We start from the raw sequence: 17098 nt of genomic DNA, 5'->3' as shown, positions 1-17098 counted from the left end.
GAGCTGCAGGAGAAGGATGTCTTTAAGATGGAGACATTACTTCTGGTTATTTAAAGTGCACATTCAGTCACATGTGAGAGGCGCTGACAGTTAGCTTCTGCGGGATTTGTTAAGTGCAATACATTTTAATTGCTGTATTCCATTTGGTGGAGGTTCATTACAGATACGATGCTTTTCAGCAACTGAGATTTATTGTTATTGAGCAAACCTTAACACTAACTGTTTCAGAAGGGACCCTGCAGCATAATGGATCATGAGGATCATGACAAGGATTTTTCCCATTTTTAATGGAGGGTGAAACTAATTTTTTATTGTATTAAAATACAAATTTAAAAAGTGTAATATGGGTTTGCATACCAGCTCCTGGGATCAGCATTTCTTAAGTGACAAATGTGAAAAGGTCTAGCATCCAACACAAAATGACCTGGAGAGACACAAAGCCTGTGCACAGTGAGAACTGGGTGGAGCTGAGAGGGTGGTGGGCTGGGCATGGTTCAATCTCTGTCTGGGAGGCTCATTCTCCAAAACAAAGCTTCTGGTCTAGAGCTTCATATCAATAATATATCCATTTTGGAATATTCCCCAACATAAGACCTAACCAGAAAAAAAAGGAAGAAAAATGAGAAAGAGAAATTGTTGCCTCATAACTAATTACTGATCAATTTAAGTGTTTTAACTACTTTGTACACTCTGCAGGACTCGGAATCACCCCTCAGAGTGTAATTACTCCGTTTAAGAAACACTGGTCTGGAGGTTTAGTGCTGATTGGGCAGAAAAACAAGATGATCTTGTGACCTTGTGAGTAGTGAAAATAGTGAGAATTTATGTCTTAATATATAGAGGTTTATGAGCAAGACTATTTCAGAATGTTTCAGTGGCCTGGGGGAGTTAAAAGAACAAACCATTAATGGCACCAGGCCTTTTAAATGTGCTGCCAAGGGCCTTTGAAATTTCACATTTTTTCTCTCTTGACTGTCAATTATGAAATTTTAGTAACAAAAGTGAAATTAGCACAGAAGGATGTCCTGGGTTGACTTACAAGCAGGTGTCACACCGGCGATAGGATTTCATGTGGATATAACAAAGACAGTATGACTAAAGACTATTACACAACAGTCCTAACAAGTCACTTCCACTCACTGACTGGCCTCTTTTCATTCCCCACTGCAGGAAAGTCAGATTACAGAAGAACGAGAGCCACTGTGGAAAATTAATTCAGCAGTACTGCTGATGGTGATGACTCATCACAGTGACTTCATGAATCCATCAGTTCCCTCTCAGCCAATAGGAGCTTGTCTGGGCTCTGACTCCTCAATTAGAGGAGCAGAACGGGATGATGTTTGGAGAGGAATTGTCCAAGGGCGAATCAAGGACGGTGGTGAAATCCAGTCTGATGGCAGTTTTTGAGAGCCTGTCTGGCTGTAGTGGCGATATCTTGATGGACAACTTCTATCGTGTTTCGTAATATATTTACCCGACCTCTGGCAGCCCTTAAGTAAGTAAGTAAGTAATTAAATTTTATTTCTATAGCGCTTTTCACAGACACAGAGTCACAAAGTGCTTCACAGTAAAAACAAATAAAAACAGATAAGAGAGCAAACTATCTTAAAAACACAACAATTGCCGAGAGTCGGTGGCAGCGTGGGTCGATTAGACTAGAATGCTTTAGCAAATAAATGTCTTTTTAGGCACTTGTTAAAGATGTCCGCTGAGTCTAGAGAGCGCCGGTCGAGTGGGAGTACTTTCCAAAGTCGGGGTGCGGCAGCTTTGAAATTTGAGAATGCCTAGTAAAAGCATTACATCAATGGTAAGGCCACACAAAGATAGCATTGTAAGTCTGTGCATGTATATGCGTGTGCATTTTTAAACAATCCCATTATGGGGCCCTGCTTTTATTGTAGAGACAAAAATTGTCTTCATCAGGAAAATGATCAGACTTTAGACTTTTGATTAAGATTAGGTTATGTTGTGATTTGCCAAGTGGTCGCTGAGTATAATGGATAGGATCAATAAATGTCAATTCAATAATGATGTGAGGTATACAAATGTGTGCGTGCACGTGTGCATGTGTGCACGTTGCTGTGTAGAATTAACATCCGTGAGCATTAAAGCTTGCGGGTCAAAGGCTGGATTCAGTCTCGGGACTCATCATTTAGTGGCAGGTTCGACGCATCAATCAGATTGACAGGTACTCACTCGCCAGTTCAGACTGAAGGAGGCAGAGGAACTGACACAGCGCTGTGGTCACTAATGCAATTACTTTGTATAAGGACCGAGGCAGCCCCCTTAAATGATCCAACTACACTCCACTATCAAGAATTGTGTGTAAAACATGCAAACTGAGACTATTGTTTTGACCATATACATAAATTCTGATGAAACAGAATAATAAACTGAAAAAAATATGATGCAAACTCCATAAACAAAATGTGATTGTAACAGCCACGTAATGCAGCGTTGTGTGAGTGTGCATGTACTGTACGTATACTCTCCATGATAACCTTTGAAGAGCACCAGACGTCATAGATCACTGCTTTGCTCTCCGCAGACAAGAAAGGAGGGTGAACTCGGGAGGGTAAGAGGATGAAGGCAGTGATGTGGTGATGAAGAGGAATAGGTAATTCTGCCTAATACCCCAGCAGAGAAAAAGCCAGACGTTCAAGGCGGATGGGATTCTTCACTGGATGACTGCTTCTGGGGTTATGAGGCAGGAGATATTGTCCTTTATCAATCCTCTCAAATGGCAGTATACCATTCCTCAATTGATGGCTATTTGACAGAACGGGATCGCTGTAAGAATAGATTAGCCCACTTCCGAGTCTGCATTGAGGTCAGAGTATGGAAGAATTGGCACAATTTCTCATTGAAGAGTGACTTTTGCACATAAACTCAATTACAGCTTTGGTTGGTTTTGGTTGGACTTTCAGTCTCACGTAAACAAAAAAAAAAAGACATGCAGATACTAAAGACATCAAGATCAAGGCCGAAAAAAGTGTAATATATTGCACAATTAAATATCCATCCTCCATACTGCAGAATGAGAAACTATATGAAGGACTTGGTGAAGCAACAATACAAAAAAAAAATAGAATTCCAGGCTTCTATATCATATTAATAGTCTTTGTCTACAAACCGATTTAGAGGACTCCAGGGATCCAGAGGAAAGCGTGTCCCGGCTGCTTCGGCTCTTTGAGCTCAGGTGTGGAGAAGACGATGGCGAGTCATCGATGTACGGCAGGATGTCATGGTGCCTCCGCTGCTCCTCCGCTCGGTCAGCATCGTAACCGTAACTTGGAGGAGTCCCAGTGTAATGACCATCTGGCAGAGAAGAGAACCAAAACTTGAGTTGGTATGTTGGCTAATATAAGTGGGTTGAAGCTGGCGTTTCTGTACTTTAAATGTTAGACACTCAACCAACACATTAAGCTGACTTAATACAGACACCCAGACATATTTTGACCTACATATCACAAAACCCAAAGCTCTGCGCTCACTCTTGAGACAGGTAGGGAGACAGACCTCCCGCACACCGAGTAGGATCATCCGTTACATTGGCTGATTGGCTTTGTGTTCACCAAAAGGTTGCCAAGTCTGGCTGAGTTAATTTCCAGCACTAATTAATGCAGCCCTGGAAACTGGGACACACAAAATGAATTTCCCCTGCCTCCTTGTTCATGCATTTGCACAAAAACATAAAGCTTGGAGAGGAAACACTTGAAAAGACCAACTTAAAAAAAAAAAAAAAAAAAGAAATGGGTCAAGGTTCAATAATTTGAACAGCATCTCTGGGGAAATTTTCAGCAACCTCCCTCTGACCTGCTTTTGTAGTGGGCGCTATCACTTCCTCTGTGTGAAAATAACAGCTCTGCCATCACAGTGTCTTTTCCCTTAGTGCTGCCACTTACAAAGAGAGGTGGAGAACACGGAAAGAACAAAGAAACACAGGTCATTGAGTTGGGTGTAAACAAACTATGCAAGTTCGAATGACTTCTTGTGCAAAGTCACACTCAAGGACAGGATGCACTTTATTGACATTATATCTCACAATAAACACGTTTCACTGAGTTAAAAAGGTTCTTCCTGGATGAGAGAGTACTGTCAGCGGCTCCGGAAATGTGATGCACCACAGCTGAGGGGAAGACATTGTGCGTCTCTGAATGTCACAGAGGACTTTTTGCTCATCTCCTCCCACTCCTGCACATTCATCGGAGCCTTGCTGCTGGGAGAGAGCCGCCTGGGCCTCCTCTGTGCTGACTCAGACTAAAAACATACAACGGCATGTCCAGAATCCAAGACACATTCACACAAACCACGTCTGTTAACAATCTTTGAATCAACTATGAACAGAGTCATTATTTGTGTTTTGCCTGAACCATTGTTGCTCTCCTCAGGCCAGTTTTATGAATCTTTGAATTAGCCGGAGATCATAGGCAGGACAGAATAACTGAGGTTGCCAAAGGCGTATTTGAACATGTTGTAAATAAACTAAAATAAGGAATTTCCTTTAGAGTAGACCTGCGAAACCGCCCAACAGTTTTATTTTAATGGCTAATGCATGTAGAAGGGAGTGGGTGTGTCTGCCAGCATGTTTTGGTAAAATTATAGTGGGGGATTTGCAGGCAATCTACAATGGCTCAAAGAAAAACAAAAGGTTAGGCCCCTGGTCCAAACCATACTGAATTTGCATTATAATCTCCTCGAGGTTCCTTTCTAATTAACCTGCATCAGATATGAAAGCCTTCAGGCATGCAGCATAGTGTCAACTGTAATTGTACACCTGCCTCAAAGTGTTCCCAGCACCTGCTTCAGATGATGACAAAGTGAAGCTTCATACTTCATCGCAGCAACGTTTAACATTACCATACCCTCTTCACTTTAAAATCTAATCTTATATTACCATTATATCAGTGAGAAAATAAAAGAGAAAAAAAAATAGAGTAAAAGATCATCTTCAAAGTCACAGATGAAGGAGTGAGGCGAGAAAGGGAGCAAAAATCAGAAAGTACAATCCCAATGTGTCCAAGGCTTGCCTGACCTTCAGCACGCCCACTGTTTGCGCCGAGTACTCACTGGTGCTTGTGGGTGGGTGTTTTTGCCCACTGTGCAACACTGTGTGTGTGTGTGTGTGTGTGTGTGTGTGTGTGTGTGTGTGTGTGTGTGTGTGTGTGTGTGTGTGTGTGTGTGTGTGTGTGTGTGTGTGTGTGTGTGTGTGTGTGTGTGTGTGTGTGTGTGTACATGTGAGCGATGCAAACAGTTTCCACGACAAAACCTTTTAGCAAACAAAACTTAGTAGGAGTCTCAAAGATTCCTTGTGATTGGATAAACTCAACATGAACTGTGGGTGTCATTGTTACCACTTGCACATAGGCAGTTTTGTATAAATCCTCTATTACTTCCATGCGTTCATGTTATTGGAATCAGTTTAAAATCATTAGCAGTTGGCAACTGCATTAAGTTTATTACTTCTTCAAAGCAAAAACGTCCATCGTGAGGAGAAAACGTTTTAAACAAGAGACCCGTTTCAAAAGGCGATTCATTATTTGTCTAAAAATACAGGGTGTGGATTTGAAAAACAAAAGAGTTGAAAATGAGCGCGTATCATCCCAGCATGTGTCTTCTTCATGTATTTTTTCTTTTTTTCAACTCCACCTCTGTTTATTCATGTTAGGAAGCATAACATCTCAGGCTGACGCTGAAACAAAGTCAGTCCTCAAGCTGTCTCACCAAACACTTTGAATAACTACAGGATCCTTTTTTCTGTTAAATCATAGCTGCTACAAAAATCACACCGAGACTGAATGCTTTTAAGCACCCACACGCAGCCTCGAGGCGCAATATGGCGAGCAACTAAACAAAAGTTTTTGGGCTAAAAACCATCTCTTGGTTGAAACGAGATGCAGTCACAGACATAAAAACATGGCTATGAATAATAATAACTGACTGTGGATGGAATAATTATACATGAAATGCCAAATTCCTCACCCCTGCTCTGACTACACAGAATGTCTTCTGGTTAATGTATTTCTTCAAAGGGCAAACACATAAAATGGCTACAAGATTAATCTCCATTGTGTATCTTCTGCAAATAAAGCAACACAACCATGTTGCCAAGATAAGTTGCCACATTGCTGTTTTACACAGTAAACCTGTTAATATGCGTGATTTGTTGGGGATAAAATTAAACTTGATGTTCATGTCGTCTTCAAAAATCCAAACATATTGTGTTACCTGTAATAGATTCCTGTAAAATTGTGTGTTTGCATGTGTGCGTGCATGACCTGCAGTTTCCAGTGGGGGAGGGACTGGGCTTTCCAGGCCTGTTAATGGGTCACTTTAGCCTGTGGTCGTCAAACAGTAGGTTTCAGTCTGTCCACGTCTGACCTCATCTCAGCCCAGACGCCGCTTCTAACGCCGCCTTGAGTCACTTTGTCTCTCCTGGCCTCTCACAGTCTTTGCTTTCTATTATGTTATATATCTCCCCCTTCATCTTTCTCCTCCTTTTCCTGCACAGATCGCTCGTATTTCCATTTATTTGCAGCCCTCACAGCTGGCCTGTTCATCCTCGTGACCCCTGCGCTGTCTTGCTTTCCACTCATCCCCTGCATCCTAAAACCATCCCCCCACAGTAAAAGAATGGAAGTGATGAAAAGCACCTAAAGAGCAGGGCAAACAGATGTATTGACAGAGCACTGCTTAATATTATTCTGTAAAACAAACCAAAAAAAAAAAAAACCAACGTATTGATTTATTCCTGGAGCTATTGGCAACAACCAAGCTCTGCTTCGAACCACAACTACCAAACACATGCACATCAGCACACACATTCCTGTAAAATGTTTACGTGGAAACTGCGTTTGGGAGGAGCGCAGGTCTTTTTCATGCTGCAGGTGGAAAACTACAGTCGCACTGGGAATTGCCGGTGCTCAGCTGCCATGGTAACACGAAGGGGGCTTTCCACAACAATACCACAGGCAGGGCAGCGGTATCAGGGTATCAGGGTATCAGGGGTGTCATGTGGCAGCTGATCTGCTGATGGGATGTCCTATATAACAGAACGCTATGCACGGGAGCGGCTGGTGAGTTATTCCAACTCACGTATGTGAGCAGTGAATGATGCGAAAGATGCTCTGGAGTCTGAACCATGTTCAGTGTGAGCAAAACAGAAGAAACACTGTTTTGAAGCAGACAAAAATAGACCTGAAGCAAACATAAACAAGCCTGTCAGTTACTGGAGGAACGCAGAAATATTTACTGACGATGGTTGGAGCCATAATGGATCTTCTTCAGGTCAACATTGTGTGGTAGAAACCAGCCAGGTAATGGGCTCAGTGATTCTACGTTTAAACGTTGAGCTGCCACCTCTGAGGCTAAAACAGACCTTTTCCTTTCCACTGTCGCTTATGCACGCTTATGTGGAATTGTTGGGTTTTTCACTGGAAAATTGCCTTGGAATGGTTGTGTTGTATTTGGTGCTGTATGAATAAAATTGAATTGAAACTGAATTGAAAGATGCGTTGATCCAGAGTGGATCCAAACATCAAAAAAAGGTGAATGAAACAATGGATAACGAAGGGCCAACCACCTTACAATGTCTTACAAATTTCCCCAGAATTCTGAGATTAAAGACCATCTGGAAAAAAATTGTGTTATTGTCCCACTTTGTATGAAATTTTTGAAGTTGGGAGACTTATGACACAAATATATTATAAATGCGTCTCATCAAATGTTAACTAATCTTTAAAGCAACAAACAGGGAAAAAAAGGAAATACACACTAAAAAAAACAACAACTGATGATTGTACCATAGTCACTGTGCGCAGTACAGCATGTTTGTCAGCTATTGACCAGTCATCATTTTGTTGCACAACTGAGAAGAAATAATCCTGAGATGATGTTGAATCAATTCATTTCAATGTCTCTTTGTCTCACTCAGCGTTTATCATTAAAGCTCTTCAAACTTACATTTTGTGTGCCTTATCATTTCTTCTTTTCTTGGTCTCAGCCCTGACATACATAACGTCAAAACATACCGATGCAATGCAAAAACCAGCAAATTTACCTAATTTACACACATACGATGTAAAAGTAGCTCGGCTGAGATTATGTGAGATAGAGAAAGCTGTGGCCAACAGACAAAGAAAGTAATTGTTGCCTGAAGCGCTGCAATATTTAAAGTGGTGTCAGAGTAAAAAGGAAAGGTGAACGCCAATATATATATATATATATATATATATATATATATATATATATATATATATATATATACACACATGAGACATAAATATTGTTTGAATTTACAGGAGAAAAAAAGGAAAAAAGATGAAAAACAATCAAGTGCGAGTACAGAGACAAAGCAACAGACAGAGCTATGAAATTAAAGAGAGAAGGGGAGCGACTCTCAAAGGAGGCATAAGATATCCTCGATAGTCATCCTTTCCATCCCCCATCACGGCTTCCACTCAGCATGGTCGTCATAAATCTGCCCCGGCTGCTCATGCCTTTATTGGACCTGGGGAAAGAGGCCTGTCATCCTAACATGGCCAATATAACCCCACCTCTCTCGCCCTCACACACACACACACACACACACACACACACACACACACACACACACACACACACACACACACACACACACACACACACACACACACACACACACACACACACACACACACACACACACACACACACACACACACACACACACACACACACACACACACACACACACACACACACACACACACACACACACACACACCTTTAAGCCCCACCCAGTCCCATGGGATGCTAATGTTCGACTACACACACACCACCCTTTCTTGATCCAGCTAGTTTACGAGGGGTGTAATCAGAGGTTGAAGGGTGTGTTTTAATACCTTCACTTCATCCTCACAATCCCAAACCTGATTCATTTGCAGCGTGCTCGCAGGGCAGAGCAGATTTAGAAGAGCTAAGCTCAACGGTTGTAGCCACATCTGAATACTGGAGATAAATATGATGCATTCCTGCCTCCTGAATGATGCCGTAATTTTCATTACTGCTCAACATATATATTGTGTGAATGCAGTGTTGCGAGACTGACAGGAAACACTGAGGGCGTCGGTTATCCTGATTTTCTCAATCCCTTAAATATCCAATTTAGAGACAATTTAGCACAGTAGAGTGGGGGCTGGTAGGCGAGTGAAAAGGGGAACGCTTTAGAAATGAAAGTGAAGCTGATCCGGCGTCGCCGGAGGGGACAGACAGGCCGTCAAATGAACTTGGGCCCACTGTAATCCTCCTGCGATTCCACAGCCACTTGCCAACAGTTAATTTGATAAATGTGGCAATTCTGTCATTAGAGGGCAGATGCAGTGGCATAAACTGCACATAGCTCTTTATTCTCAAACGACTGGACATCTTCAGTTGAGATCCAAGAATGTAGGAGTGCATAAGAAGAGCGGGCACTTTGCATTCCTCATGGAAACCATGGAGCGTGAGGCGCAAAAGACTCTCTGTAAGATAAATATGAATTCTAAGGTATTCTCCACAGAATTTCTCTCAAATACAGTGTGTATCTTGGTGACGCACACCCAGCTCAGTGGAGACAATGTTTCCCTGGAAGCTTGTTTCATTTCATGAATTTGTTTTTCAATCTGAGTCCTTCGAGAGTATACCAGAGGGGACCACACACTCCCCAACTCTCCTCGTGTCGTTTTTCAGTAAAAGTAAATTTCTTATGCATATAATTTAACCGATTGAACCAGCAATCACGGCCCACCGATGCCTATCTGCTAGGCAATTTCTTGTTTCCCGCTTATTAACATACTCGAATTCAGAAATGATAATAAACCAATTTGTTTGCTTGAGGTAATCTCTTTGCCTCAGCATTGATAATCTCTGTAGAAACAGCAGCAGCAGCAGCAGCAGGTTTCACTCATAATACCGGGGCAAATGCCAAATCAGAGACGCTGCTCCTTTAAAAACTAACAGCGCCCCCTGCAGTGACGTAATCATCTCTTTGTCTCAGAACAGAGAGATGGAAGAAAAAAACCTAACCCAATTTCACAGAACAAAAATCTAAAAAAAGGGAGGATAGAGATGATAAGCCAAGATATTTGTCAAGTAATATATTTGGTTACTGTGGAGCCCTGTGTACTTTGTGGCTTTACGACACCACACTGTGTCTATCAGCTTTAAATTGTACGGCCGTAAATGTCTCTGTGGTGACGAGGATTCTTCTAAACTACTCACGGGAACAGATGTAAACCACCAGTCCATGTTGTTTTCTTGCCATAAATCTCCACCACAGAAACAGATTGTCAGAAATGGCATCCAGACTGCTATTACACGTGAGTTATTCCACCTGCAGCACTGCCTGTGGCTGCATCATACGCAGCTCAGCCAAGAAAACAACTTAAGCACTAAAACAGACTGCAGGTAGATTCTCCTGGAATATCGAATGAAAGAAAAAAATACAATCAGTGCATCCAACTGAAAGTGAGTTTGTTTTTTTCTCTGTTTTTGACAAACATCGATCCTCTGTTCACACTGACATAGGTGATCTATTTGAATCAAACAAAGAAAAGTTGCCTTTCGGCAATCACTTATTGAACATAACGTCCATTTCCCCTTCATTTGGTTCAAATTCATTCAAGCTTTGAGCAGATGTTCTCACATTATGTTTAAGCTGTCATTCATTTAAAGATCTGCATTGGCTGTTATCAATGGTTCTGGCTGCTGCTGGTGACATAATGTTGAAGATCAAACTCATTCAAGTCAAGGAGCCACATACAGCATAAACCCATCTCGACTCTGCCGCATCAATACAATGGTACCTTAATAACATTTAATAACACTGTTTTTCTTTATCAGCTATAAATAGGAACCAAAATCCAAATATTATATATACTGAAGGCCACTTTTTCTGATTTCTATTAGTTTCAAGATTCAGTTTGCCATTAAAAAAACAAAAAAAAACCATTATTAAAGGGTATGAAGGGACAAATATTATTTTGATTAATGAACTATCAACGAAGACGCTCCAAAACCAACCAACCACCTCATCCATCATCCTTCCACCCATCCAGACATCCTATGAACTGGCTGATTTCATAACTTGCTAACATCTGAAGTCATTGTTTCATGAGCCTCATTCTTGCAGAATTTTGAAGAATCTGCTTCCAAGAGTTTCAGCGCCGTCACAAGTCTGATAGAAGAGAAAGTAGACCATCAGGGAGACATAACAGGAGGTGTTTTGATGAAGAGAAAAAGAGACATGAAAAGAGACGCTGACAGACAGTCAGGTATGGAGAGAGAATTGACCCAAGCACAGAAATAAACATAATTACAGTGGAAGTAACGACGTGAACGGAAAGATAATTATACAACCAGTCGCGAAGTCTGTCGCATCTTGGAGGTTTTGTCAGCTCCCCTCTGTGCTGTATGTTTTACAGCCTCCCCTGCACCCATCACTCCTCTCTCCCTCTCTGCACATCCTTTCATCACACCAGACTTTCGAGTAGGGCGCTCATTCGTCTCGGTGGACGCGCGCTCAGACCGCTCTTCCCTCATCCTGCCAGACAAACCTTTGATTCTCTAAGCGCCCGCCGTGTCGTCTCCGTCAACTGCTAAAGTCATTAGGAAAGAGGCTCATTACTTTGACCCCCGAAGCATTATGGGGGGAAATAAGCGTTCAAATTGCTGCAAAATCACACAGAGACACTGATTAATAATACAGAATGCTAAATTACCAGCTCCACTCTGAAATATGGACGGCGCTCATTAGAAAGTAGAGTTTCTACCAGCCCAGATACAAATGTGTGATGAAAAATAGAAGATGCTTGGTTTTAGGTTACAGGTGGTATGATATGGAGGCTCAGGTTTCTGATGTGATCATAAAAATCTATGCTGCAATAGCAGCACTGTTCGGCAGCTCAACGGCGTAAGAGAGCAGCGTCAGTTAAGTTTGGCTAAATTAAAATATTCAGTAGTGTCAAATCAGGGTTTTTCTTTCACTCTTGGTAAATAAATGGTGGGCCTGCACAGTAGTGTAGTGGTTAGCACTTTCAACCAGAGAAAGCAGCCGACTGGAGTCCGGGGTGGGCTAATGAGCCCCTCTGTGTGGAGTTTGCATGTTCTCTGTCTCTGTGCATGCCCCGTCAGCTGGGATCCACTCCAGCTCCCTGTGACCTTGAGTTGGATAAAGCAGTCTAGAGGATGGATGAATACACTGCGTTTTGCTGTCATTCAGCATGAGCAACAACGTAAGTCATTCAAGGACTAAATGGAGTGCAGAGTGTAGTGGCTTTTTTAAAAGAGGCATTCAAGGACACCTCAGAGTCATTTGGGCATTTGTCATTTTGAAGAGACGTTCACAGACATTCTTGAGTGTTAGTCATCGGAAATTCTGGAAAACATAATGTAACGCAGGGATACACAATATATTAGAAATTTATTGTGTGCGTGATAATGATATCCACAATACTAATACGCTGAAAAAGACTGACCGAAATCCTATTCATGGGTTCATAAGCTGCGCCGTCATGCGCTGCAGATTCCAAATGAAATCATATTAGATATGAAAGGAAAAAAGCTATTATTCTCAATAAATTCACAAGGACTGTGCGATTCATTAAATTAAAAGTATTGACAGAAAAAAATTATTTCATGAGTCAGAAGCACAAGAATCAAGGAAAAATGACCCAAGACAACAAAGTTTGGATTTATTGCAACCATATTCCATATCGCATGTTCACCTGAAATCTTGCAGATCTCATGTATTAATTGTACTTATGCATGTAAAACCAAAAAAAAAAAGAGAGATGCACAACCCAAAGAATGTGCTTCAGATTGTCACTTGGCTCATCTCTTCATAACACAGCAGGATAGTATATTCCTGCTCTGTAACCCTTTCATCCTCGAACACACATCTCGAGGCAGCATTCCTCGCCCTCTGTTGTGTCTGCCGGCCGTACTCTCATTTCCTGTCCGAGCTGGCCTTTGGCAGGAGCCAGTCTGCGATCTCACCGCAACAATAAATCTTGAGAGCCCTCTGACACTCTGTTTAATGCATCATGAGCACCGTGGTGATTGCGTGTGTTTCCGTGTGGGTGGAGAGCGGCCTCATTAATTTATCTACACTGAAGCTGGCACTTAAATCTCCACGGCTATCTGCAAAAACACTCTGTGGCCAATCACAAGTCACGTGTGGTTTTAATACGCGTTGAACCAGAAATAAACCCACTCTCTTTATCTTTGAATACACTAGTAAATTCTACAGAATTAGAACCAAGTGTGATTAAAGATGCTCAAGATGGTGAAAACTCTCAAGTAACCAAATACAGTAAAATAAAGTGTTTTGCAGAGGAATGTGTAACTGCACTATCTGAACAGATAATGAAGTCAGAGCTCAGACAATTAGTAGCCTTGCAGAGGTAATTTTTATCTCTATACAAGCTTCTGAGGTATTATGAGCTTTATTATTGAATGATAATTACCTGCGAGCACTGTCCACTGATGTTATTATTCCTGCAAAACTTAAACTTGACTGATGCTTTTTGCTGACAATGTGTCTTAATAATTAGGTTTTTAAGACTTTGCCATGAGTGAGTAAAATTCTTGGCGGGCTTTAACAAGGCAGACAAGTCAATATCTGGATTTCTATCGCACAAATTGACTTCAAACTATTTCTACTGGGATTGATGTGACCACATCCGTTATCTTTCAGTCTCTATCGGGGACGATCATTACTGGTGACAACACTGAGCTTCTAGCTACAGTCAAGACACCAGACAGCAGTCTGCGCAGGTTGAACTTTCACTCTTAAAGGCTGGATAAGTTGAGTTTTGTCTGGAATGCCACCAATAGGAATGTTCAGTGTTTTCTTTGCCATTCAAAGAGTCGTGTACTGTGCCTTCACTCCCCCCGGATCTGTGCTGTAATATTCTTCAGCTTCTGAGGGAGACCTTTGGGCACAAACAATCTGAACTGTGATGTGAGGATAATTGGGTGCTCCATCATGACATTGCACCTGCTCACTGTGCAGTGAAAACACCCAGGGTTTTTAGGCTGCTTTAACATGACTATTAACCCCCACCTGGTTGGGTCGGGCTCTATTTCACACCATCCTCAGCTGGAGGGATTCTTGTTATGATGTATGAAATTTAGAAATTACAGGAGGTTTTGTTTGTTCAATTCAGACAGAAGCAACAGCAGTCTGAAAGGCATTGTGTAATTATTTTACTTCCTCATACTATCAAGCTTGGACAGTTTGTATACAGTGGTAACATTTAGTTAAGTGGCAAGCTGCTAGTATAGCTATCAGAAAGACCATGAAATGAATGATCAGCTCAACAGAATGCTTATGCAATCAGGTGTTTCCACATGTTCGCCTGGATGTTGCCGTGAGCTGGAGGTATTTGAAGCGCAAAGCAGGGCAAAGGTTAGAGGTGAAAGGTTAATGCATTGGAGGAATAGACAGAAAGGTCACATGGGATTTGTGCTGCTCTGTCTTCATGTGTGTAAGACTGCAGCAGGGGGGCTGAAATCCAATTACCAAACAATATTTCTCCTTCAATCAATAAACCCACCAGCTAGAAAATTCTCCACAGCAGCTCTTATCTACTTTTGGAAACACAGAGCTCCTCTTAATAATACAATCAATTCATAAAATACTGACAGTATTAACTGGACGGAAAGTGAACAATTGACTGTCTCTCTTGAAATAGAAATGAAAAACTAGCAGTTAATAAAAATCTAGATTTTGAGGATAAAATGCGAGACAGGAAGTGTGGAAGCATATCCACAGTCAGATGAAGAGTCAGCTCCTTATACGAGTGGCATTTCATAAGTGGCCATCTTTAATTTTAGATGCACTAGCATTTTATAAAGCTCATCATTATTGATTTCACCCTGAAAGCTTTACATCAGGATAACTAATTCACATTTACTCCATCGTTTCACTTGAGCCTGTACGGACACAGGAAAATTTTTATATTTTTTCTCATGATTCATTACACGCACCGTGGGAAAAGAAAATGTCAATAATGTCAAAACATAGCATTTGATTTGATAGAAGAGACTTGTCTGACAGCTTGCAAAAAAATTTATTAACTATGATGTACTGTACGACAAGCAACAAATAAAGATGGCTTATCTGTCTGAAAGGCAGACATGCACGTGAGGTCTGATTTCTGTCCCAGAGATTTATATAAAATGAGAAATGCAATGACTACAATTAAAAAACAAACAAACATCTGGGTGGTTTCACTGTAAAATAACAGACCATGACTAAATATTTGCATGCTTTTGGTGATTTTCAAAGAGAAGTCTTTGAACAAGAGCTGCCATGTGCTGTGGTTTAGAGCGCATAATGGGATTATGGTATATACTGTTTATGTGACATGGAGCTGCCGCAAAAAGGAAATTCAGTCTGGCAGCACAGCAGACACCGAGGGAGCATCAACCGGCTGCAGGCTGCGTCCGCAAACTGTAAGAAGCTTGATAGTTCTCCAAATGTACAGCGAAAGAATGTAACAGAGAGTGGTGGTTTTCATTCGTGCACAAGTCACCCGTAAAGATGGAGGATGTGCAGCTGATTCTGTACCATGTAAAACAGTCTCCAGTCTTCTTTCGACTGTGCTTGAATCTGAATGCAAAAAATATTCATTTCATCTCCCATTGAATCACATCATCCCCATTAGGAATCCCAAGAGTCCCGTAACGCAGGTAATGGTCCCCTCCTGCTGCTGTTGCTGCTGAGATTGTCCCTAAGAAACGAAATGAAATGCTCCCAATCTACCAGACCTGCCTGCAAACAACTGCAACTCAGCTTTTCTCACACGCAGCCAAGACTTATAACTACTTGTGTTATAGTGTTGAAACACAAAACAATGAATGAATAATACCCCTTTCAGGTGAATGCAATTTCTTTCGAACAAACTCGAGACAGTTATGAAGGAAGCAGCATGAAACAGTGCTGCACAGTAGATCATTTCAGCATCATCAACACAATGAAACAGACATTTATTTGCCTCTTGATGAACAGACTCTCCAATTGTGATCCAGTTGCAATAAAATCCATTTCACAAAACTTTCTTGTGGTTTCTAACTTTGCAAATTAAATCAAGGGGAAAAAAAAAACATTTTTCTGATCATCAACTTAAAACAGAAATAAAAACACAAAAAGTAACCAACATCCTCAAACAATGAGACCGTTCGTTCGCAGTAACGACGATAGCTGTATCGTCTTATGATATTAATAATATCTGAACTTCAACCTGGCAGCAAACCCAAGAGGCTTCCTGCCAGTTCACGCTGCCCCCCCCCGTCCCTCAGCTCCTGAATCAGCCGTCATGGCCCATAGCGGCGCTTATCATCTGCAAACAGCAGAACGAGCACAAAAGACCTCGGTCTGCCTAATCTCTGGTCAAACACAAGCCGCGGCATCATCACTGCTCAGGGCAATAAACTGCTGCTTTATGCTGGAGCTGTTCAGGGGACACGCGTTAAGACTTTGCTGAACGGACCACAGAGATTTGCCAAAGCCAGTCTCCAGGGGAACCGTTGCCTGGGTTACCACAGCCCAACAGGAAGACAATTTCAGTTGTGATTAGGTAACCTGTCAGGATGCAGAGGAGGCGCTTTTTCATGCCACTAAGGAACTACACCTATAATCCAAAGCATTCAGAGATATGATAAAGACTCCACCTTTTGATGCCAAAACTACCCTGACCGGTCAAAACATGAACTCCACTTTATAGTACGTTGTGGTACCAAGATGTAAGCAGATTCTTTAAGTCCTGGAAGTTTCAAGAGTTACAAGTTTGCTCTATAGGTTGAACTAAGTTTGTCCTGCACATCCCACAGATGCACAGTTGGATTAAGAACTGAGGGAAAAGGAAGTCGAGGCAACATATTCAACTGGTTGTGCTCCTCAAACCTTTCCTGAACCGTTTTCACTTCATAGTAGAGCTCATTATCCTTCTGATAGAAGCTGCCGCCATCAGGGAATACTGTTCCTAAGAAATATGCACATGGGCTATAACAGTACTTGACGTAGGTGGTACGTGTCAAACTCACATTCACATAGATGGCCGGGCCCCAGGTCTCC

The 17098-nt window shown here is 41.7% G+C and overlaps 1 protein-coding gene across 1 annotated transcript in view; it reads right to left on the bottom strand.

Annotated features, from left to right (window-relative positions):
• Positions 1-17098, bottom strand: part of bcr (BCR activator of RhoGEF and GTPase) — a gene marked incomplete at its 5' end in the record, with an annotated part of 91178 nt that overhangs the window by 34741 nt on the left and 39339 nt on the right. The window contains one exon of the mRNA XM_080476677.1: positions 3134-3318. Coding sequence (XP_080332803.1) covers positions 3134-3318 — 185 coding nt within the window. The remainder of the gene's footprint in view (positions 1-3133; positions 3319-17098) is intronic.

Source organism: Lipophrys pholis (assembly GCF_963383615.2).
Source record: "Lipophrys pholis genome assembly, chromosome: 12".
Classification (NCBI taxonomy): domain Eukaryota; kingdom Metazoa; phylum Chordata; class Actinopteri; order Blenniiformes; family Blenniidae; genus Lipophrys; species Lipophrys pholis.
This window is presented reverse-complemented; position numbering and strand designations above follow the sequence as displayed.